The sequence below is a fragment of the Trachurus japonicus genome, chromosome 4 (genome assembly GCF_045865225.1).
Source record: "Trachurus japonicus isolate A0001 chromosome 4, Traja_1.0".
In the NCBI taxonomy this organism is placed as follows: domain Eukaryota; kingdom Metazoa; phylum Chordata; class Actinopteri; order Carangiformes; family Carangidae; genus Trachurus; species Trachurus japonicus.
In genome coordinates this window covers 8,149,124-8,166,982 of record NC_140910.1, presented here as the reverse complement: position 1 = coordinate 8,166,982, position 17,859 = coordinate 8,149,124, and the positions used below count along the sequence as shown (strand labels likewise).

General features: G+C 45.2%; 1 protein-coding gene across 1 annotated transcript; it reads right to left on the bottom strand.

Moving 5' to 3' along the window:
• Nucleotides 1-3,099: 3,099 nt before the first annotated feature.
• On the bottom strand, nucleotides 3,100-17,015 carry jade3 (jade family PHD finger 3). Its single transcript, XM_085773708.1, has 12 exons — nucleotides 16,818-17,015; nucleotides 13,946-14,021; nucleotides 13,773-13,832; nucleotides 13,595-13,677; nucleotides 13,313-13,470; nucleotides 11,355-11,545; nucleotides 11,004-11,215; nucleotides 9,642-9,809; nucleotides 9,430-9,546; nucleotides 5,732-6,190; nucleotides 4,506-4,623; nucleotides 3,100-4,418 (listed from the first exon to the last, which is right to left on the bottom strand). Exons 3-12 carry the CDS (start codon nucleotides 13,819-13,821, stop codon nucleotides 3,595-3,597), a joined length of 2,379 nt encoding a protein of 792 aa, XP_085629834.1. The 5' UTR covers nucleotides 13,822-13,832; nucleotides 13,946-14,021; nucleotides 16,818-17,015; the 3' UTR covers nucleotides 3,100-3,594.
• Nucleotides 17,016-17,859: the final 844 nt, after the last annotated feature.

Below are 17,859 nucleotides of genomic sequence, written 5' to 3'. Positions count from 1 at the left end.
CTATTCAACTGGCGGCCCCTGGGCCAGAACCGGCCCATCAGTCAAGGGGCCCATCCAGGGCTGTTGTATGGGGGAGAAAGGTGATGATAATTCTAGGGGCCCAGGGCCCAGTGGGGCCCACAAAAAACCCCAGTAGTCTAATCTTTGTATGACTGAATTATTCTGTATAATACCCTAACTAATACTCATAGTAATGCTGCATTAGCATCAAAACAAAGTAGGCTAAATAAAAAATGACAATACATATGTAGTCTAAGAAAAAAAAAGTGGAAAAGTCAGGGGCCCACTTTAGTATTCTTTCAGGGGGCCCAGGATTCCTAGCAACGGCCCTGGGCCCATCTACTAGTAGCCTAATGATAAATAATACAAATCATACAATATGGTACGCAAAATAAAAATGTGTGCACGTTGTTGTTGTTTTTTAATTTCATAAAACCTAACATTAAAAGTAAAGAGCAGGTAAATGTTTGACGCTCCTAAACTCCACACAGTCTATGGTACATGCCCATTTTACGACACTTGCGGCACTTTACGACACTTACACTACCTACGGCAGACCACAGGGTTTGCAAAGACGATTTAGAAACTGATCTTTGGAGTCTGGCTTTTGCTTGAAGTGTACACGTCGCTTTCAAGGTTTAGGCCGCTCCGCCTCACCTCCATGCTCCTCTCACCCGCAGCCTTCTGTCCTGACGCTGCGCCACACTGACTTGATGCTCCAGCCCGGTCTCTCTGCTCCTTCCCCCCACACCTGAGCCCCGTCCTGGGCTTCTCAGTGCCACACCGGCCCGCTCCGCCTGACCTCCACGGTCCCGGCCGGTGCACTACAGTCACTTTGATGCCCCAGCCCAGTCTGGGCGACACAATGTCCACCCGGTCCGCTGTCCTGCTGCTGGAGGTTATTCTGTTTTTTTTTAAGGGAATACTAGTAGTGCTGTAGTATCTAATCTAATTACTTTTCTGAAATAAAGTAATCATTACAGTAATGTGATTACTTTTAAGAGGAGTAATCAGTAGGGTACCACCAGTAATTTAATTACTTTTCCAGAGTAATTTGACCAACACTGTGCTGTCGATGAAATAGGAGATCCACAGGCCACAACCTTCCAACAGAATTGACCCCCTCAAAAATATAGTTATAGCCCTGCCTTAGAAAATAGTGATCCACAGCCTGTATGTGTGGTGTTGCTGCCATCTAGCTTCCCATGTAAAGAACTGATACACATCATGAATGGTGAACAAACACAGTTTTTAAGAACACTACTCTTTTAAATCAGAGGTCATTAAGATCTAAATTATTCCATAAAAATGATCTACACAAAGAGAACAGCTGTTTGTTTGAACTTTTATTCAAAAACGTGTTTTCCAAAACAGAAACATAGCATGTGAAAATGCATTTGTCGATCCTCACTGTTTGAAAAAAAAGGAACTGAATGTGTAGTGTTCAAGTTTTCACCTGTTTTTGCGATTTACAATCCACTTCAGTCAGAACAGTGTTTGCTGCTGAGACACTTAAGAGATGCAGAGGCCAAAAAGAACAGAACAGAACAAAATGCAATGAGACCGTTTGTGTTTATGCTGCACAGGATGAACGCTCTACTGAACAAGTTTCTAACAGTTGGTCCTTGTTGATGTCATTTTACAAACAGAACATTTGTAAAAGGGAGAACAGTTATATATAAGTGAAGGCTGTGTTAACAGTTTCTGGTTTATGGAATATGCAGGTTCAACTCAACATAATGAAGCCACTTGCTTAAAAAAAGGTCATCTGGTCTTGTTCTGATCAGCTCAGGATGAAACATAAGTTATTATTAGATTTTTTCATTTTCTAACACTGGGTCTGGTGTCAAACTGCAGTTACAGCAACTGAATGATCACCTATAATCAGTTCCTCGTGGCTCTACGCCTCCACTAATCAGTCAGTTGCAGTCTACATCTAGGTCTGTCCAGAGTTGTGTGATATACTGTATGTAATGAAGACCTAAAGGTTTTAATTGATTTGTGACATGGGGATGTACAAATGAAATGTATTTCATTTGAATTTCTTCAGCTTTGTTATTGTTCTGCTGTATGTAAACTGTAAATTAATTCCTAGTGTGTGTTCACTTGTTTTCTCCAATAAAGCAGATTCTGGTAGATCACAAAGTCGAAGCCATGACAGTGAACGACGCACGTTGTCGCAAAGAAGCTGCAAATTCACAGTGAACCACCAGGATCAACGTCACCGTGTCAGTGTCCAACTAAATGTGAAGTATGTTCACAATCGGCCCTTTAGCTCCTGAGTTACAGTGTTGAATAACAGCCAAAGTGTTTTTACACAACAGGAAGGAAGTGACAGCGTAATGGAATTAAAATGTCGTCACTTGACCATTTTCTCCCATTGTGTAAAACTGTGTCATTAGTACTGTATGAACTTGTAGTTTATGATCAATGTTTGAGCCAAATTTGAAGAGAGAGAATTTGTACTCAGACGTTTGTGAGAACAGTGCAGACGTGAGAACATGACACCTCTGCACTGGTGACAGCTGTGATCCTGGGTGTTCATTCTTCCATCACGTCCTCTTTGAAGCCTCGTTTTGTGACCTCTATGATGTATGTCCTTATGACAATCTCTTTGTACCAAAAAGTACAATAGTGTATAATGTATGAGAAGTTTTGGCTTTTCTGGTTAAATAAAAAGGTTTTTTAAAAAAACTAGACAAAGCTGTTCAATTTTCAATTAAAAAAAAAAAAAGTTGCATTAGTGAAGGCTGATCATGTGAAAAAGGCAATCTCAACTGCAACTGATCCCAGATCTGTATTCAAGTTTTTCCTTCTCATGCTTTCAGTCCCAGGTTGGAAGCACCAGGAAACATCATCATCATCATCATCTTCATCATCATCACACCTTCTCACACTCATTCACTTCCATGGATACAAGAGCCCAGCTGCTTCAGCTACACGTGTTTTAACATGACATAACAGAACTGATGCAACTAAAAGAGTGAAACTGTATTCCTACCAACAAAAGGCATTTGTGTTTTAAGAAAAAAAGAAAAGAAAAAAAAGTTGACTCTGCTACTGGACAAATGTTAAAAAAAAGAAAGAAAAAAAAGTCAGTTTATCACCTGTGAGGAGACAGGTGCAGCAGAGGCTGGAGTTCACCACTTAATCCACACGTCAGCTTTCATTTCTGACCACAATGACATTGATGTATCAGTAAAAGTGGAACATGTGTGACTCTTGTTACACATTATTTACATCCCAACATGTCATCAACTACAGTTTTCTTTTTTAAGTCAAAGGCAGGCAGCTGTGCAGAGTACACAATGTGATGCTGGGATGAGAGGGAGGCGGGGTCTCAGAAGACTGACAGCTTTGTTCCTCTCAAACCCACACTGACAAGGTTACTCTTTGTCCTTTATCCTAGTGGGGTGATGATGGACGACACCTTTCCTGTATCTTCGGCTTCATGTGTACAGCACCATTGGTGTGGGGTGGGGGGGTCTGGTCTGGTCCCTGATAGAGTGTTCAGAGAGACAGCCTGGCACTTAGGAGGACTGCCAGACGGTCAGGAGAGCAGTGGCAGTGAGCGGACTGGGAAGAAAACAGTTGTCACCTCTGCATGGGGTCTCTGGAGCCCAGCGAGTGTTTCCCACGGTTGACGCCTTTCCTCGAGGCGTCGGGCTGCGGCAGCCCCGCGTGCCGCCGGTGCCTCCCTTTGGCCTCCGGCTCTGAGTCACTGAGCTCCAGGTCGGGACAGTATCCGTCGCTGTCCTGGTACGAGCGCATGCTCTTCACTTTGTGCTCCGACACCGGTTTGGCCCATAGTCTCTCCTTGGTGGAGCCCTTCCGGGACAGTTTGTCGGAGGCCCGCAGGTCCTCCGTGGTCCGTACCAAGTTAATGGTCGCCTCTTTGAACGACCTGCCGAAGTGCTCCATGGCCGACTTGCGGAAGCTGCTCCTGTCCAGAGCTTCGTTGGAGGCGTCCTGGTCGCTGGGCGTCTGGCAGGAGCTGTCCTTCTGAGCCACCAGCTTCTCCAAGAGGCTCTTGGAGGATTTGGCCACGCACGCCCGCTCCTGGTCCAGTTTGCCGTTGCTGTTGGACGAGTGGCCGTGGAGCGCGGCGTGCAGGGCCAGCGGTTTGCCGGTGGGTTTGACCGGCAGCGACGGGCTGTTGTTGGAGTGGCTGGAGGAGGCCAGGCGGCCGTTGGAGCGCTCCTCTCTCCGGCCGCGGCCGTGCATCTGAGGCTTCCCCAGACCCAGACCCTCGCCCACGTGCTCGGCAACGTTCCCGCTATTGTCCGGACACAGAGGCCCGTTGCCGGATTTGGGATTTCCATTTCCTAGATTTGAGATTTTGGGCATTTTCAGTTTGAGGGTTATCCGCGGAGGAGGGCGGAACAGCATGCTCTCCACCGGGAACGAGACGGGAAGGCCTGGGGACGGAGACGGAGACGGACAGAGTTCAGTGACAGAACAGAACAACAAGCAACCAAAGAAGACGTACACAACAGGAAACTCACCAGCAGAAATCTCCTGGTTCACCAGCTGCACGTGTAAGTTGAACATCTGCTCCTGAGCTTTACTCTGCAGCAGCTTCAGCTTCTCCCGTCGACTCACCATGTAACACAGATTCCTCACCTGCACAACAGAGACATCACCGTCAGCTCACATCACCACCACACACTGGTTTCCATGACGCTGCTGTGACTGCAGCGTCACGAAAATATATTAAATATATTATTAATCTATCTTAAAGTATGGCATCTATGGTAGCTTTTCCTCACTGTACTACCACTTTAATTTTCCCCCACTAATAAAGGAACTCTTTTCATCTTATCCCATCTGACAGGCCATCATATATTTTGCATGTAAATTACAGTGTCTATAAAAACACTGACACTTTGAATCATGGTGAATGTGTTTTCAAAGTCAAGCCGAATTAAGCAGGAATCTAAAAGACAAAATAACAGACAGACTTCAGACAGAGTTCACAGTGGAGGTTTAGGACATTAACTAGTTCCAGGTTTTTAAAACACGAGGATCCGTTTCCTGTCTTTGTGTTTTAATGATAAGAAATGTAAACATGTAAGCAGTGTACCTTTTATTTACAATGCATTATTCTAATCTAAGGAGTGTACTTTGTTAAATATAAATGTAAATATCTTTGAGCGCCCTGTCAAAATGGCAACAAGGTATTGTTTATTGTGTCTTCTGATGTTTGAGTGATTGTGATTGTGTCGGTGATTTGTGCAAATATATTGATTTGTTTATATTTTGTGTTTAATGAACAGCTCTTACAGTGTGGATGTTGGCAAGGACAATGGAACAGTATATTAAAAGGCAAAAACCATTGATTGGCCAGGGAACGCTACAATAAACTTGACATTTGGAGGTCTGAGAGGTCAGAGCACACAGGCAGTGTGATTTAACTGGATGACCAAACTAGACACATTACAGATGTTGTGTTCAATCTTTTTAAGCCAAAGGGATTAATCCAGAAATAGGATAACTGAGGTACTCATCAGCTGCAGCTCTGCATTAGTGCAGTGCAGGACACAACAGTCCACTTCACTTAGAGACCAGTGTATTAAGAGAAAAACATAAACTGGCTCATTAACTAAGAATGAACAGAATTAAAAAACGATCAATATGCTGCGTGCTGAGGAGTTCTCTGCAGCCGTAGACGCACACACTCACACACAAACAGCTCCGACACTGCAGTGTTTAAAAAAATAAAAAAGCCCACCCTCTCCAGATCCTGTCGCAGATGCATGAACATCCGCATGCGTGTGTGGATGCTGTCTTCCTGAGGCTGCAGCACCAGGTTCTCCTCGTCATCTTTAGGGGGCAGCAGAGCTTTGTTGAAGTTGCCTTTCCTCTTCAGCTTCCAGTACTGATAGATGAAGTCCGCCAAACGCTCCGAGAGCCCGAGGGCTTGCGCCAACTCCCCCATCTGGATTAGCGTGTAGAACTCCTCCTCCAGCTCCTGCAGTCTCTGCGCCCGCTGGCCCACCTTCCCCGCCTCCACGGGGGGTTTGGAGCGGGCCGGACTCAGGCCGGCCTCCCCGGCTTTAGATTTGCTGTGCTTGAGGCAGTAAGACTTGAACTTGACTTCATCCCCTTCATCCAGGATGGTCTTCATCTCCAGGCTGTGCTCGAAGGCACACGTCACATGGAAAGGAGTGGTGCAGTTCTTCACAGAGCACTGGGGGCAGAGGGGAAAACAGGTTATTATGTTTAGATGGACTATAACCCAATTACTGGGAATAACAAGATTACGGTAAGAGCAGGATTTAAGCATTTACATATTTCGAAGAGACCCAGTTTTCCTGGTAACTTGAGTTTACATGATTTTGTTTCATAACTGGATTATGGTGTGGAGGGCCGGAGGAACCCAGAGCAAGAAAATGTTTTAGTGCCACCAAGTCAAAACAAATCAAGGAGCCGCTCGTGACGAGTCTTTGTCATCCTGATGAATTAGACTCCTGGAGCCTAAAGGAAGATTTTGACATTAAAGGGATAGTTTAACATTTTGGCAAAATTGGCCCATTGCCATAATCCCTATAGTTTTAGGAGTAGGTTCGTTTCCTTGAGTTGTCGGCTATTATTAGAACGGCGGAGCAGAGCCGCGAGCTGCTCAGGGCTACACTACAGAGGCTAATGGGATTTCTTGGTTTCCCTCATCAAACTCACCAAATACACAATCCAACAACTCCAAAACGCTCTGGTGGACAAGTTGTGACCTGCACATTCAGAGTCTGCTTGCTGAAAAACTGCTCTGACGGGAACGCACATCAGCGGTTTTGCATGAATTTACCTTGAAAACAACTCCTAATAAAACTGTTTAATCTCCTGTCTTTCTACTGTAGATGGAATCCACTCTGGTGTCTGTGCAGTTAAGATGAAGCTACAGTTTGCTTGGCTTCATGAAACAGCTGCTGTGGTTCTGTCTAAAGGTGATAAAGTATGAGCCTGGTAGAAGTGTGAAAACAATGGGACTCACTGGGGCTGATGGGAGAGACTCATCCATATCCAGTCTCTAAACTAAACAACACTCCCTAGAGATATTATAGTCAACTATCAAACCTCTAATCAAGGTCTCAACATAGTGAATCACAGCATCATCCTGTTCCCTGTATTAGCCACCTTTATTGTCAGCAGCATGTGTAACATGAGCTCTCTCAGAGGTGGTTCTTCTGTGTGATGCTTGAAGGCCGGTTGAGGAGCAGGTGGTGGTGACCGTTGCTCCACAGACGCTGCAGCCATTGTTGTGTTTGTGTTGAGATTATAAAACACTGTCTGAGCAGCATGTTTTACTGCATGAGAGCAGTTTGACCTTTTTTGTAGATGGAGCTAAAAAAAAAACTCTTCACTTTCTCAACAAGTTTCCACTTAAAGGTTGTTATGCTTCTACATTAGTGAGTTGCAGTCAGGTCTGGAATTATGTGTATTTTCCACACTGGACAGCAGAGACAGGCATCATGAAGATTTTAATGACACTATTACTTTTTATCGACGATGATATTCTAACTCTTATCTGCACTTTTTGTTATTTAGGAAGAGAAAAAAAACTATTCAGGCTTATTTCCTCATAATGCAGAAAACATGTCCAAATAATAAACTTGAAGTGTATGCTCTTGTCCTTGATTAGTTAGTTTCTAAACTCTTCACACGTCTCCATGCCATGCTGCTCAGCCAGACGCTCATTTCCCCCACGCTGCACTGCTGAGCACCACAGGAAGTCCTTCCTGCCAGTGGTCATCAACCTGGTCAACTCCTCCCTCTAACCATTAATCCGTCAGTTGTTTGATCCCTGCACAGTTTCCTCCACTCTTTCTTTGACTCTTTTTTTTTTTTTTAAGTATATTTTTGGGCCTTTTGCCTTTAATTGACTGTAGCCTCTGCATCACAATCACATGCAATCATTTGATAGAAATTCTGTCTGTCTGAAAACAGAGGATGTATTAAAATGTAGATATTGTTTTTCTTGATATATTTGATATTTGAATTTGATATATTTCTTGTATATTTGTATTTTTTATATTCTAAATATAGAAGGTTATTTTATTCTATTTGTGGACGTGAAATGGAGCACTGTTACATAACATTTTCCGACAGCAGATTAACAAAGTATTTCTGATTCTGATTCCAAAGAGCAGAGCTGATAAAGTCAGATATTATTGATACTTCCGTTTTTAAGATTGTAAGCATCCGTCCCACTGGACAGAGACATGGTGGCTCTGACTAGATGAGCTGAGCTGACAGGCTGCTGACTATACACGAATTCGGCGAGCGATTTGTGTATGCCGCCATCTTGCGGCGGCGCCATTGCTGCGGTGACATGTGTCAGTCATAGTAAACTGATTCTCTATGACAGCATCATCAATAGGCTGCATTTGTGATGTTTAGTGCCCCCCAGTAACTGATTAAGGTATCTTACATGAATACCAATATTAATTTAGGAATTAATCATTTGTTTGAGCGATTAGCAGGAAAGATTAGAGTAACAGGGAGATAAGAGACTGTATCATAAACGATAACATACCAGTACGTTATGCGTGCTGACGTTAGCAAGCCAGCAGCGGGATATTTAATCATGTGGACAGGCTACATGAATAAAAACAACAACTTGTGCTTTGTTTTAGATATTCAAGAATATTTTATTGATCAGCTGGCCTCTGATGATCAGAAAAAACGTCAATTACAGGTCTTTGATTTATGGTCAAAATTACCTGAGCTCTGGATGGGTCGGACATATTTTACACCGGCTTTTAGACGACCATGATCGCATCATATTGAAGGGATCAGTGAGACATTCACAGACCGTCCACTTTTACCACAATGTGAAGGTAACGGTGAGAAGCGAGAGTAGCCAGGTTGTACAGGTCAGCTGTGACTGCGTCGCTGGCGGCTGCTGCTGCTGCTGCTGCTGCTGCTGCTGTTGACACGCTGTACGTAACGTTACGGTCTAAACACGGACACTCCTCCTGAAGTAAGGGGCTGTGTTTTGCTGATATTAGAGCAGCCGAGGATGGCACATGTCCTCCCAGCCTTCCTAGACATATTTACAGAAGAGAAAAGGTCCACTTCTTGGCGCATGCATTCAAATGCCCACTTTGTGCACAAAGCCCATCGCTGCCTGACTGGGAGCTGTCACCGCAGTAATGGCGGCTGCTCGACTAACGGTTATTTCGCCGAATTCGTGTATAGCTTCATCTAACACAGATATGAGTGTTGGTTTCTTTCTCCTCACTGAGCTCTGCTTGAAATCTAATCAGTGGATTTTCCAAAACTGTTGAACTATTCCTGAAAGCAGAGACTCCACAAGGTGTATGCTCGACTCTTTCTCTGTTGAAGCAATTTAACTGAGCTAAATTCATTTAGGTTAACACTCGCAGTAGTTGGTGCTGTGTTGCTCTGGTGATGCACAGGATCCACACTCACCTGGATACATGCACCTGTCTTCAGTTTGCACAGACTGCAGATGAGGGACCAGCGGCTGGGCGGGATGTGGGAGACTTTGGTGATGGGCTCCATCCTCTCGGGACAAGCGATGCTCACCTGCAGAGCAGCGGGAGAGGAGATTTATACTGTTGGTACTGAAGTGATTAGAGAGGTCAGGAGGTGGAGCCGAGTGTGTGTGCTCGTTTATTTACCTCTGGTATCCACAGGGCACAGCTTACGTGAGCCCATTTGGTGCCTTCACGTGTTGCTTTCATGGCGCCGCCTTTCTGCGGGCACAGGAGGCACTGGGGGTCCAGGCCGAGCACGCAAGTCCTGCACAGCCAGTTCCCTACAGGCACTTTGACTATGCCGTAGCAGGCCTGTGGGGGAGAACAGTGTTCAGTGGACCGCTCCTATAAAAATACTCTGAGACACATTCACTGACAACACATGGGCTGTTTTGCTAAAAAAAAAAAGATGTAAGTTTGCCTTCCAAATGTCCAACAACTTTTCCGTCAGCGACAGTATTCAAATGTTTGTATCAGAGCGCCAACACAAGAGCTAACTCTTATATTCATGACTACAACTGATTTATGAGGCACAGCAAGGATAAAGTGCTCCCTCGAATCTGATGAATTAAACATCACAGAAAATAAATGGTCTTGAATTTGAAGTCACGTTTTTCAGGTTTTCGTTGCAAGTACGCCTCTGTTTCCCTCATTAAAGGGATAGTTCAACATTTTGGCAAATTGGCCCATTGCCATAATCCCTATACCTTTAGGAGTAGGTTATCTGAGTTGTTTTCGAGGCAAATGCAGAGACTGCTTGCCGAAACACTGCCCCAACGGGAACGCGCATCAGTGGTTTTGCATGAATTTACCTCGAAAACAACTCTGCCTCATAACGTTCTGTTATTATCTCATAGCGTGGTGAATGTGCAGGTCACAACTTGTCCACCAGAGCGTTTTGGAGTGTTGGATTGTGTATTTGATGAGGGAAACCAAGAAATCCCATTAGCCTCCGTAGCGCAGCTCGTGGCGCTGCTCCGCCGTTCTAAACATAGCTTGCACCGACAATTAAAGGTAACGAACCTACTCCTAAAACTATAGGGATTATTTGCCAAAATGTTGAACTATTGTTAGCCCTGCGATAGACTGGCGACCTGTCCAGGGTGTACCCCGCCTCTCGCCCAAAAGTCAGCTGGGATAGGCTCCAGCTCACCCGTGACCCTAGTGCAGGATAAGCGGTATAGAAAATGAATGAATGAATGTTGAACTATCCCTTTAAACGACACAAGGCCTGTGTGCTTCAAAAAAAATCGATCGTTTACTTTTGGAGTGAGCCATGTTAAATAAATGTGCATTAATGTTAACTGCTTTTCGGTCAATTTAATATAAACATGAATATACACCAGGTTAAAGAGTTCCATCTTTGTACAATTTGGAACATTAGTTTCGTGAAAATCTCTTTCAAATGTCTCTGAATGAATCAATATTGCAGTGAATCGGGACCTTGTGAATCAGGCTCAAATCAATTCAGTAAATCAGTAGCGGGGCTCAGCCCTATATTCTTACCTGGTGGACACAGATGTTGCACTTGTCACAGAACACCATGTCGTTCCCCTCCTCGCTGTCGGGGGAGCGGCACACATCGCAGATGACGTCCTCGTCGTACTCGATCCCCAGGCCCTCCACCGTCTCGATGGCGTGGTTCATGTTGTCATGGCACTGCCTCTCCAGGGCCTCCATGGCGCGCTCCATCGTCAGCTCGTCTATGGGCTCCTCCCCTGTCGAGACAATCACGAGTCCACATCTTAATGTTCCCGTTTCCAGCTTATAAAGGACAGATGTGTGCAGCTGTCCCGCTGAGGGCACAGTGAGGTTTTTTAAGATGGATTATCCTTTTACCATCCTGCTCCTCCTTACCCATGCGGTCCAGCTCTCGGTTGAGCGCGTGCAGCCAGTAGAGGTCCATGTCGTCCAGATCGTAGCGGCACATGGCCTCGGCCAGCTCTTTGATGTTTACATAACCTGGTTCGGTTGACTCCTGGCAGGAGCACTGGATGTACTTCCTCTGGTGGCTGTACAGGACTTCCTTGGACTTCTCCGCAATTATTCTGAACACAGGGAGACACAAAGACAATCTGTCAGCCTGGCCCTTTAAAACCCGTGTTTCTCAACCAGGGGTTCTCATACCCCTAGTGGTACTCTGTGTAATTGCAAGGGGTATTTAAAGGGAACTACAGTATGCAAGTCAGGATGTTTTTCCGCTGTTTTGCTAACGCTCCTCTCGTGCTTGTGCATTTGTTTACAACAAAGCTGGCGAAAAATCAATAGATGGAGTAGGGCTTTGACATCGAACTTCAATGTTCGAATATAATTTGATATTATATTATATATTGATTTGATACTGCCCCTCAAACCTGTAATAAGCATTATTTTTGGTAAATGTAGTTTTCAATCCAGATTTGAGGCTTTTTTCAGCCTGTTGAAGTCGTGAAAGGCGAGCTCATTAGCATTGATCACCTGGGGCTCCTGTACTTATGACGTTATCACGTCGTTAGCACCTGACGCCTGTTCACACTTCTTCACTGAAGAACAATAGCAGGACAAAAGGCTGTGAGTGCGACAACCACGGAGGGAGACGTTGAGATATACACAGTGTTTCCTCTACATTCCTTTAGGACCGACGGGCCGCAAATACACCACCGCCGCATGTCTTACGTTCATTCACCCCCCCACACATAGCATTTCAGTAGACAGTCTCCATTAAAGCAGAAGTAAGTGATATATTTGTGTTAATATAAGTCTTAAATAGTTCTATCTTCCGACAGCAATCACTTACATAGAGTGTTTGGTCTGAAACACGGGTCTGTCAGTCACTCTGCTCTGCTCTGAGCCGAGGAGAAAACATTTATCGTATCCTACAGTTTTTATCCAATGAGGAGAGAGAACGGCATGCAGGGCTGTGTGTGCAGCCAAGGGACGCCGTGAATGTGGCGACGTAGGGACGAGGACTGTTATGGTGCGTTCAAGGAAACTCGTATTTTTCCGACCGTGAAGTGGTACCAGTTCGATCTGGTACGACTTCACCGGTCGGAAGTTACGAGTGGCCGTTATAGTGACTTTCACCGGTAAAACAGGTCGGAAAAACACGAGTGGGTTGCCTGGAACGCTACAAAGTCGTAAGTTGTGACTTGAAGCTGTAATTTACGATTTCAAAAGCCTGCCTGGAACGCAGCATTAGCGAAAACGACCGGACCACTTACTTCTGCTTTAAGCGGAATATTTGTGTTAATATAAGTCTTAAATAGTTATATCTTCCGACAGCAATCACTTCTATAGAGTGTTTGGTCTGAAACACGGGTCTGTCAGTCACTCTGCTCTGCTGTAAGCCGAGGAGAAAACTTTCCTTGTATCCTACAACCTTTATCCAATGAGAAGAGAGAACGGCATAAAGGGGCGGTCCTCTCTGTGTGTGCAGCCAAGGGATGCGCGTGAATGTGGTGACGTAGGGACGAGGGCGGGGACTGCTAACTCCATCGGCTGACAGGAAGTTAGCCAAAACCACCGGATCGCTTACTTCTGCTTTAATTTCTTAATTGGGCTTTTGTTGTGAAATATCACAAGATGGTGTAAAACTCACTATTTGCTGTTTGTTGCACACATCTGCAAAATACAGCATTTTAAATTGCATTCATTTGGTGTTAATAACTATGCAATGATGCCCCCACCCCCCAGTAGTGGTAGTGATGGTGGAGGGGTAATGGGGGGTCCTCGGGTTTGTTCTCAGTCAGTTCTCCGAAAAGGTTGAGAACCACTGCTTTAAACCACGAGTTGAACACAGAAGCAGCAGCTGGTGGCTCATCAGCAGGCGGCCTTACCTGACTGACGGCTGCGGGATGGTGTCCGGACTCGCCGGCACCTGGACTCCCTTCTCCCACTCCTGCTTCCAGGTGTCTGCCAGCAGGTAGTAGTCCTCCGGGGGGACGTGGTGGGAGTCTGGCAGCTTCATGGCACTGATCAGGTCTTTTCTGAACACCTGCATGAGAGAGAGGAGAAGCCGGGGCACACACACAGTCAGTCTGATGCTCCTGATCCTCACAACACAAAACACAGAGCCTGAGGCGTGGAGGTGGAGGTGGAGGTGGAGGGGGGGGACCTACTTCAGCCGGTTTCTTGGGGTTGGAGGCGGGGGTCCCAGCTTTACCGCCATACTTGTTGGACGAGCAGAAGGAGGTTGAGGGACCTAAATAAAGAAAGAGGATTTTAATAAAGGAGCAGTGGAGAAAATAAAAATGTAGTCCAGCTCGGGCTGCGTGGTCTCTGGGGCAGATGACTCACTCTCATTGTCAGAACTGTCGCTGCTGCTTAAGGACCTGAGACGTTTCATCCTGTAACATCCTGCAGAGCAGAAGCAGAGACGACAGTGAGGAGGACTGATTAAGATCGTTCAAGAAACCATTTCAAATCCTCGTTCTCTGAACCAGATACAGAGGAGGCAGGTAGGTACTCACCATATATTTTAAATTGAAAAGCATGCTAGTGGATCCCTCTGATTAACAATGAATCCTTCTCCGCTTAATTTCATACCTGCAGATAAGAAACACAGTTAAGCATCCGTCTCCATCGACCAGACTGAGCTCAGCACACTGTCCTTTCAGAAAACACATGCAAAGACACAAACAAGTTGCACATTCAAAAAACAACTTTCCAAATGGACAACACGTGTAGGGAGGACGTGTCGATCCCATGATGCTTTGCGGGGTTATCACCCTCTTTCATCAGAAATTCAGGCAAAAATAACTGAAAAAGAAAAAAAAAAAAAGTGATGAAACTGCTGGGACACATTTGGACAGTGAACTACACGTCCCAGCCAGGTTCACCACTTTTTACTGTGCTGTGGAAACACACATGCACATTTGTTCATTTGCACGAGTTGTCAAATTGCTGTTGACGTTTTATAAAATTGTCCATGTGTGCATTTTTGGCCTCCGGGCCACCGTACACACAGCGTTAGGCCTGAGACCTACAGTTTAATAACCAGCTAACAATATCAGTGAATAACTAAAATAATGAATGATTGATTTTTGCACGAGTTGAGTTTCTATTGGACACTGTGGGTGCCATTAACATTTCCAAATGGTTGAGGGCTGCAGCTCAGCGTAGCCCTACATACAGTACTACCCTGTTTCAACAGACAGGACATGCCTCACATTCCTCATGAGGACAGGAGGGGTGGGAGGAGAGAGGAGGACATAAAGCCAAACCCGCTCTATACCATAGTGTAAGTAAACCATGAACAAGCTGCTTGTTACTGGTCAGGAAGTGTAAACTACATCTGTGGATATCGATCGGTTGGACCACAGGACTCATCAGTTCATCACTGGTAACGCGCGCTGAACATCTGTGTCGCAACCTCACTATTATTCCAGGATGTTTCTTCACTAAAAGCTCAATGCTATTTATAAGATGAAGTTGCACAGCACAAACACACCACAGTAACCTGCGTGTTGGCCTCTACAGCAGAGCAGGGACCTGGCATCTGCCGCCGACACCAGCGTTTCCACCTCTGAATACAGCCGGCTCTGTGTGTTCAGCCACTCCAGGCCATTTCAGCTTGAAAAATGTTACTATGAAATGCTAAACTCTGTCTACTCATCAAGATCAAACACGTACAACTAGAGAAAACATCACAACAATTAACAAATATATAATTTCCCCACACACAGCCCCCCCGAGGCCTGTGTGTGTGGCTGCTCTCATCCACCTGCTCCCACTCAGCTCCCTCAGTTCTACGTCAGCTGGAGCAGAAACTTTGCTGACCTGCTAATGAATAGTAGATTTATTTTTAAAGTTTTACAAATTATTGGTTCCAGCTCATCAAACATGTGTAAAGTGAAAATCTTAGACTGGTCTAGTCAGAGAAAACAAGAACATCTTGGACTCTGGATAAATATGATGAAGGATTTGTGCCATTATCTGACATGTTATGGGAAATTATTTGCAAATGTGATGCTGTTTGACATTTTACACATGTTGTTAGAGATAAAAAAGGATTTGATAAGATTAAACATTATGAAGTTTGGGATGTGTTTGAAGTCCACCATTCATTCATTTGTTGATTCATTCATTCAACCTCTAGTTCAACTCAGGAACACATGGAGGGAGAGGTCTCATTTAAAGGGTGACCTATAGATACATGAAACTACATTGTTGATCTTAAACATAAAAGTGCCAGGAAACACACACACAAAAATCAAGCAAGTGATAATAAGTAAAACAACAATAAAAGCCACAAAAAATATTAAGAATGTAAATGTAAACCTTACCCAAATTATAAAAAGAGAATACAGATCAGCTAAAACACGAACATCTGGAGGTAAGGCGAGTTGTAATCAAAGACTTAAATGTCCTAAGGATCAAAGTGAACAAAGTTTTAGATTAATCTACAAGTTATTCCATGTTGGAGTTGCACCACAAGAAAAACCGGATCTGCCAAGTTCACTAAAAGCAGTCGGCACCTTCAGAGCGATCAAAATCAAATCATGAATTGAACCCAGTGGCCGTGACACTCCTGATAGACAGTTCAGTTCAGGTTGTAGCTGCAGATGTTAATGTCATCACAGCCCGGGGCAGGAGCCTCCGGTGGCTCTCTGCTGCATACTGATACCGTGTAGGAAACAGGAAGACCACTTCACTGACCCCCTGCTGCCTCCCCATTATACGTACAATACACGTTGGTGGTGGGGGCTGCCCTAATACAATACATCCATGGGGCTGCCAGGCTGTGGAGATGCACGGATATGACGTCACGTGGCCCACAAACCATTGATAGAGCAGACGACAGTGACCAAACTGCGCCTTGTTTACATCCCTCTCCTCTTTTAATGGGCGGTCAGTAAATGAGGGTCTTACAGCAGAGACCAGACTGAGCTACACACTGACCGGAGGCTGCTGCTGCTCGGTTAAAACCGTGAACAGCCCAGTGCCTGCCCTGCCCTGAGAGCCTCGTTGGCGCCAAACACACACACACACACAGAGTGAGGGAGGCCTGGAGTGGGCTGCCCTCCTCCCTGCAGGCTGTGGAGAAATCAAACATGGGCGCCACCACCGTACAAAGATGTCACTTCCTACAGCCATTACGAATATTTGCAGGGCTCCGCCGGGCCCGCCGCTCACCGAGGACAGTCGGTAACTACCGGCAGCGTGTTCGTGAAACATTTAATGTACGTGGGGGGAGCAAGGGAGGGTCCTGTGGGAGAGCAGAGGTGGGGAGGGGGGAGTAGCAGCAGGCCCCGTGGCCTGGATAAACCATCCAGGGTAAATCCTGGCACACTGGGCTCCACTCAACACACGAGCATATTGTTCACGTCTCTCCCGTCTTACCTCCGGTGCACGCGCCGCTGGCCTCTTCACACCGACCGCATCTCCGACACGTGAAACGGACACCGACAGGACACGGGCTCCGGCTCCAGCGACAGATTCAATTGAGTTTTTTTTTTGTATCCCACCACCTCAGTGGGAATCTCCAGGGCTGAAATCTGTCCACCACCGCCGCCACCACCACGGCACAACAGCTCTATTGTACCGCGCCTCCCGCCGGGTCCTAAACCCCGCCGACTTCCCCTCCGTCCTGGGGGCGCTCGATTTGCTCACTGGCGTTCACCGCCGTTCATTCACAACAGGAATAATGTATCACCTTTGAACAATATTACTCAGATACAAGTGGAAGTTGTTCAGTCACATGTTTAGTTGAGTTTTAAAGTATTGAAGCACTCGCTCACTGCAGTACTTGAGTGTTCAAAAATGTATGTTTAGCTAGGTATACTCATGATGTAATCATTAAAAGCTATATAGACAGTTGCTTTCTTCTTTATTCTCTATTAGCCACATACACTCTTTGCTGAGAACTGAAATTTGACGGATGGGATTTTATTATTCTATTCCTTAAGTTTGGACAATGGATTTAACATAAGGCTGTGGTCTCTTCATTATCTAACAAAGGTTTGTTTGGGCACTGCCAGGTTAAAAAACAAACAAAAAAACACTGATTGTCAGTTAAGGGGGTTTTTACATTTGAAAAAAAAAAAACAAAACAAATTCCACTGACTGAAAGCTCTGTTTCAAAGTTATGAGGACTTCATTAGAAATGTAGGTGAGTCAAAAGTTCCCCAGAAAATAAAAAAGGACAGACACTCAAAAATATACTAATAAGTGGAAGTACTTAGCTGTTGTGCAGCCCTTACAACAGCCAAGTCCTAAACAAAGGTACCAGGCCAACATTGAAGACAAGTCAACAGTCACTCGTGTGTTTTAAATTTTCCTACTTTTTTAATGCAACTCTGTCATTTCATAAAGACAAGACATCATTTAAGTGTAGAAACAAATTACAGACAGATGTGCATTCATTACGGGTTGCTTGACAAAA

What these genes read in the sequence shown, in the direction of transcription:
- jade3 (XM_085773708.1), bottom strand. Translation starts at nt 13,821, where the DNA reads ATGAAACGTCTCAGGTCCTTAAGCAGCAGCGACAGTTCTGACAATGAG. An exon ending in CCGAGAGCTGGACCGCATGG is followed by an intron (nt 11,216 to 11,354) that starts GTAAGGAGGAGC and finishes TTGTCTCGACAG; the next exon opens with GGGAGGAGCCCATAGACGAG. An exon ending in GCAACATCTGTGTCCACCAG is followed by an intron (nt 9,810 to 11,003) that starts GTAAGAATATAG and finishes TCTCCCCCACAG; the next exon opens with GCCTGCTACGGCATAGTCAA.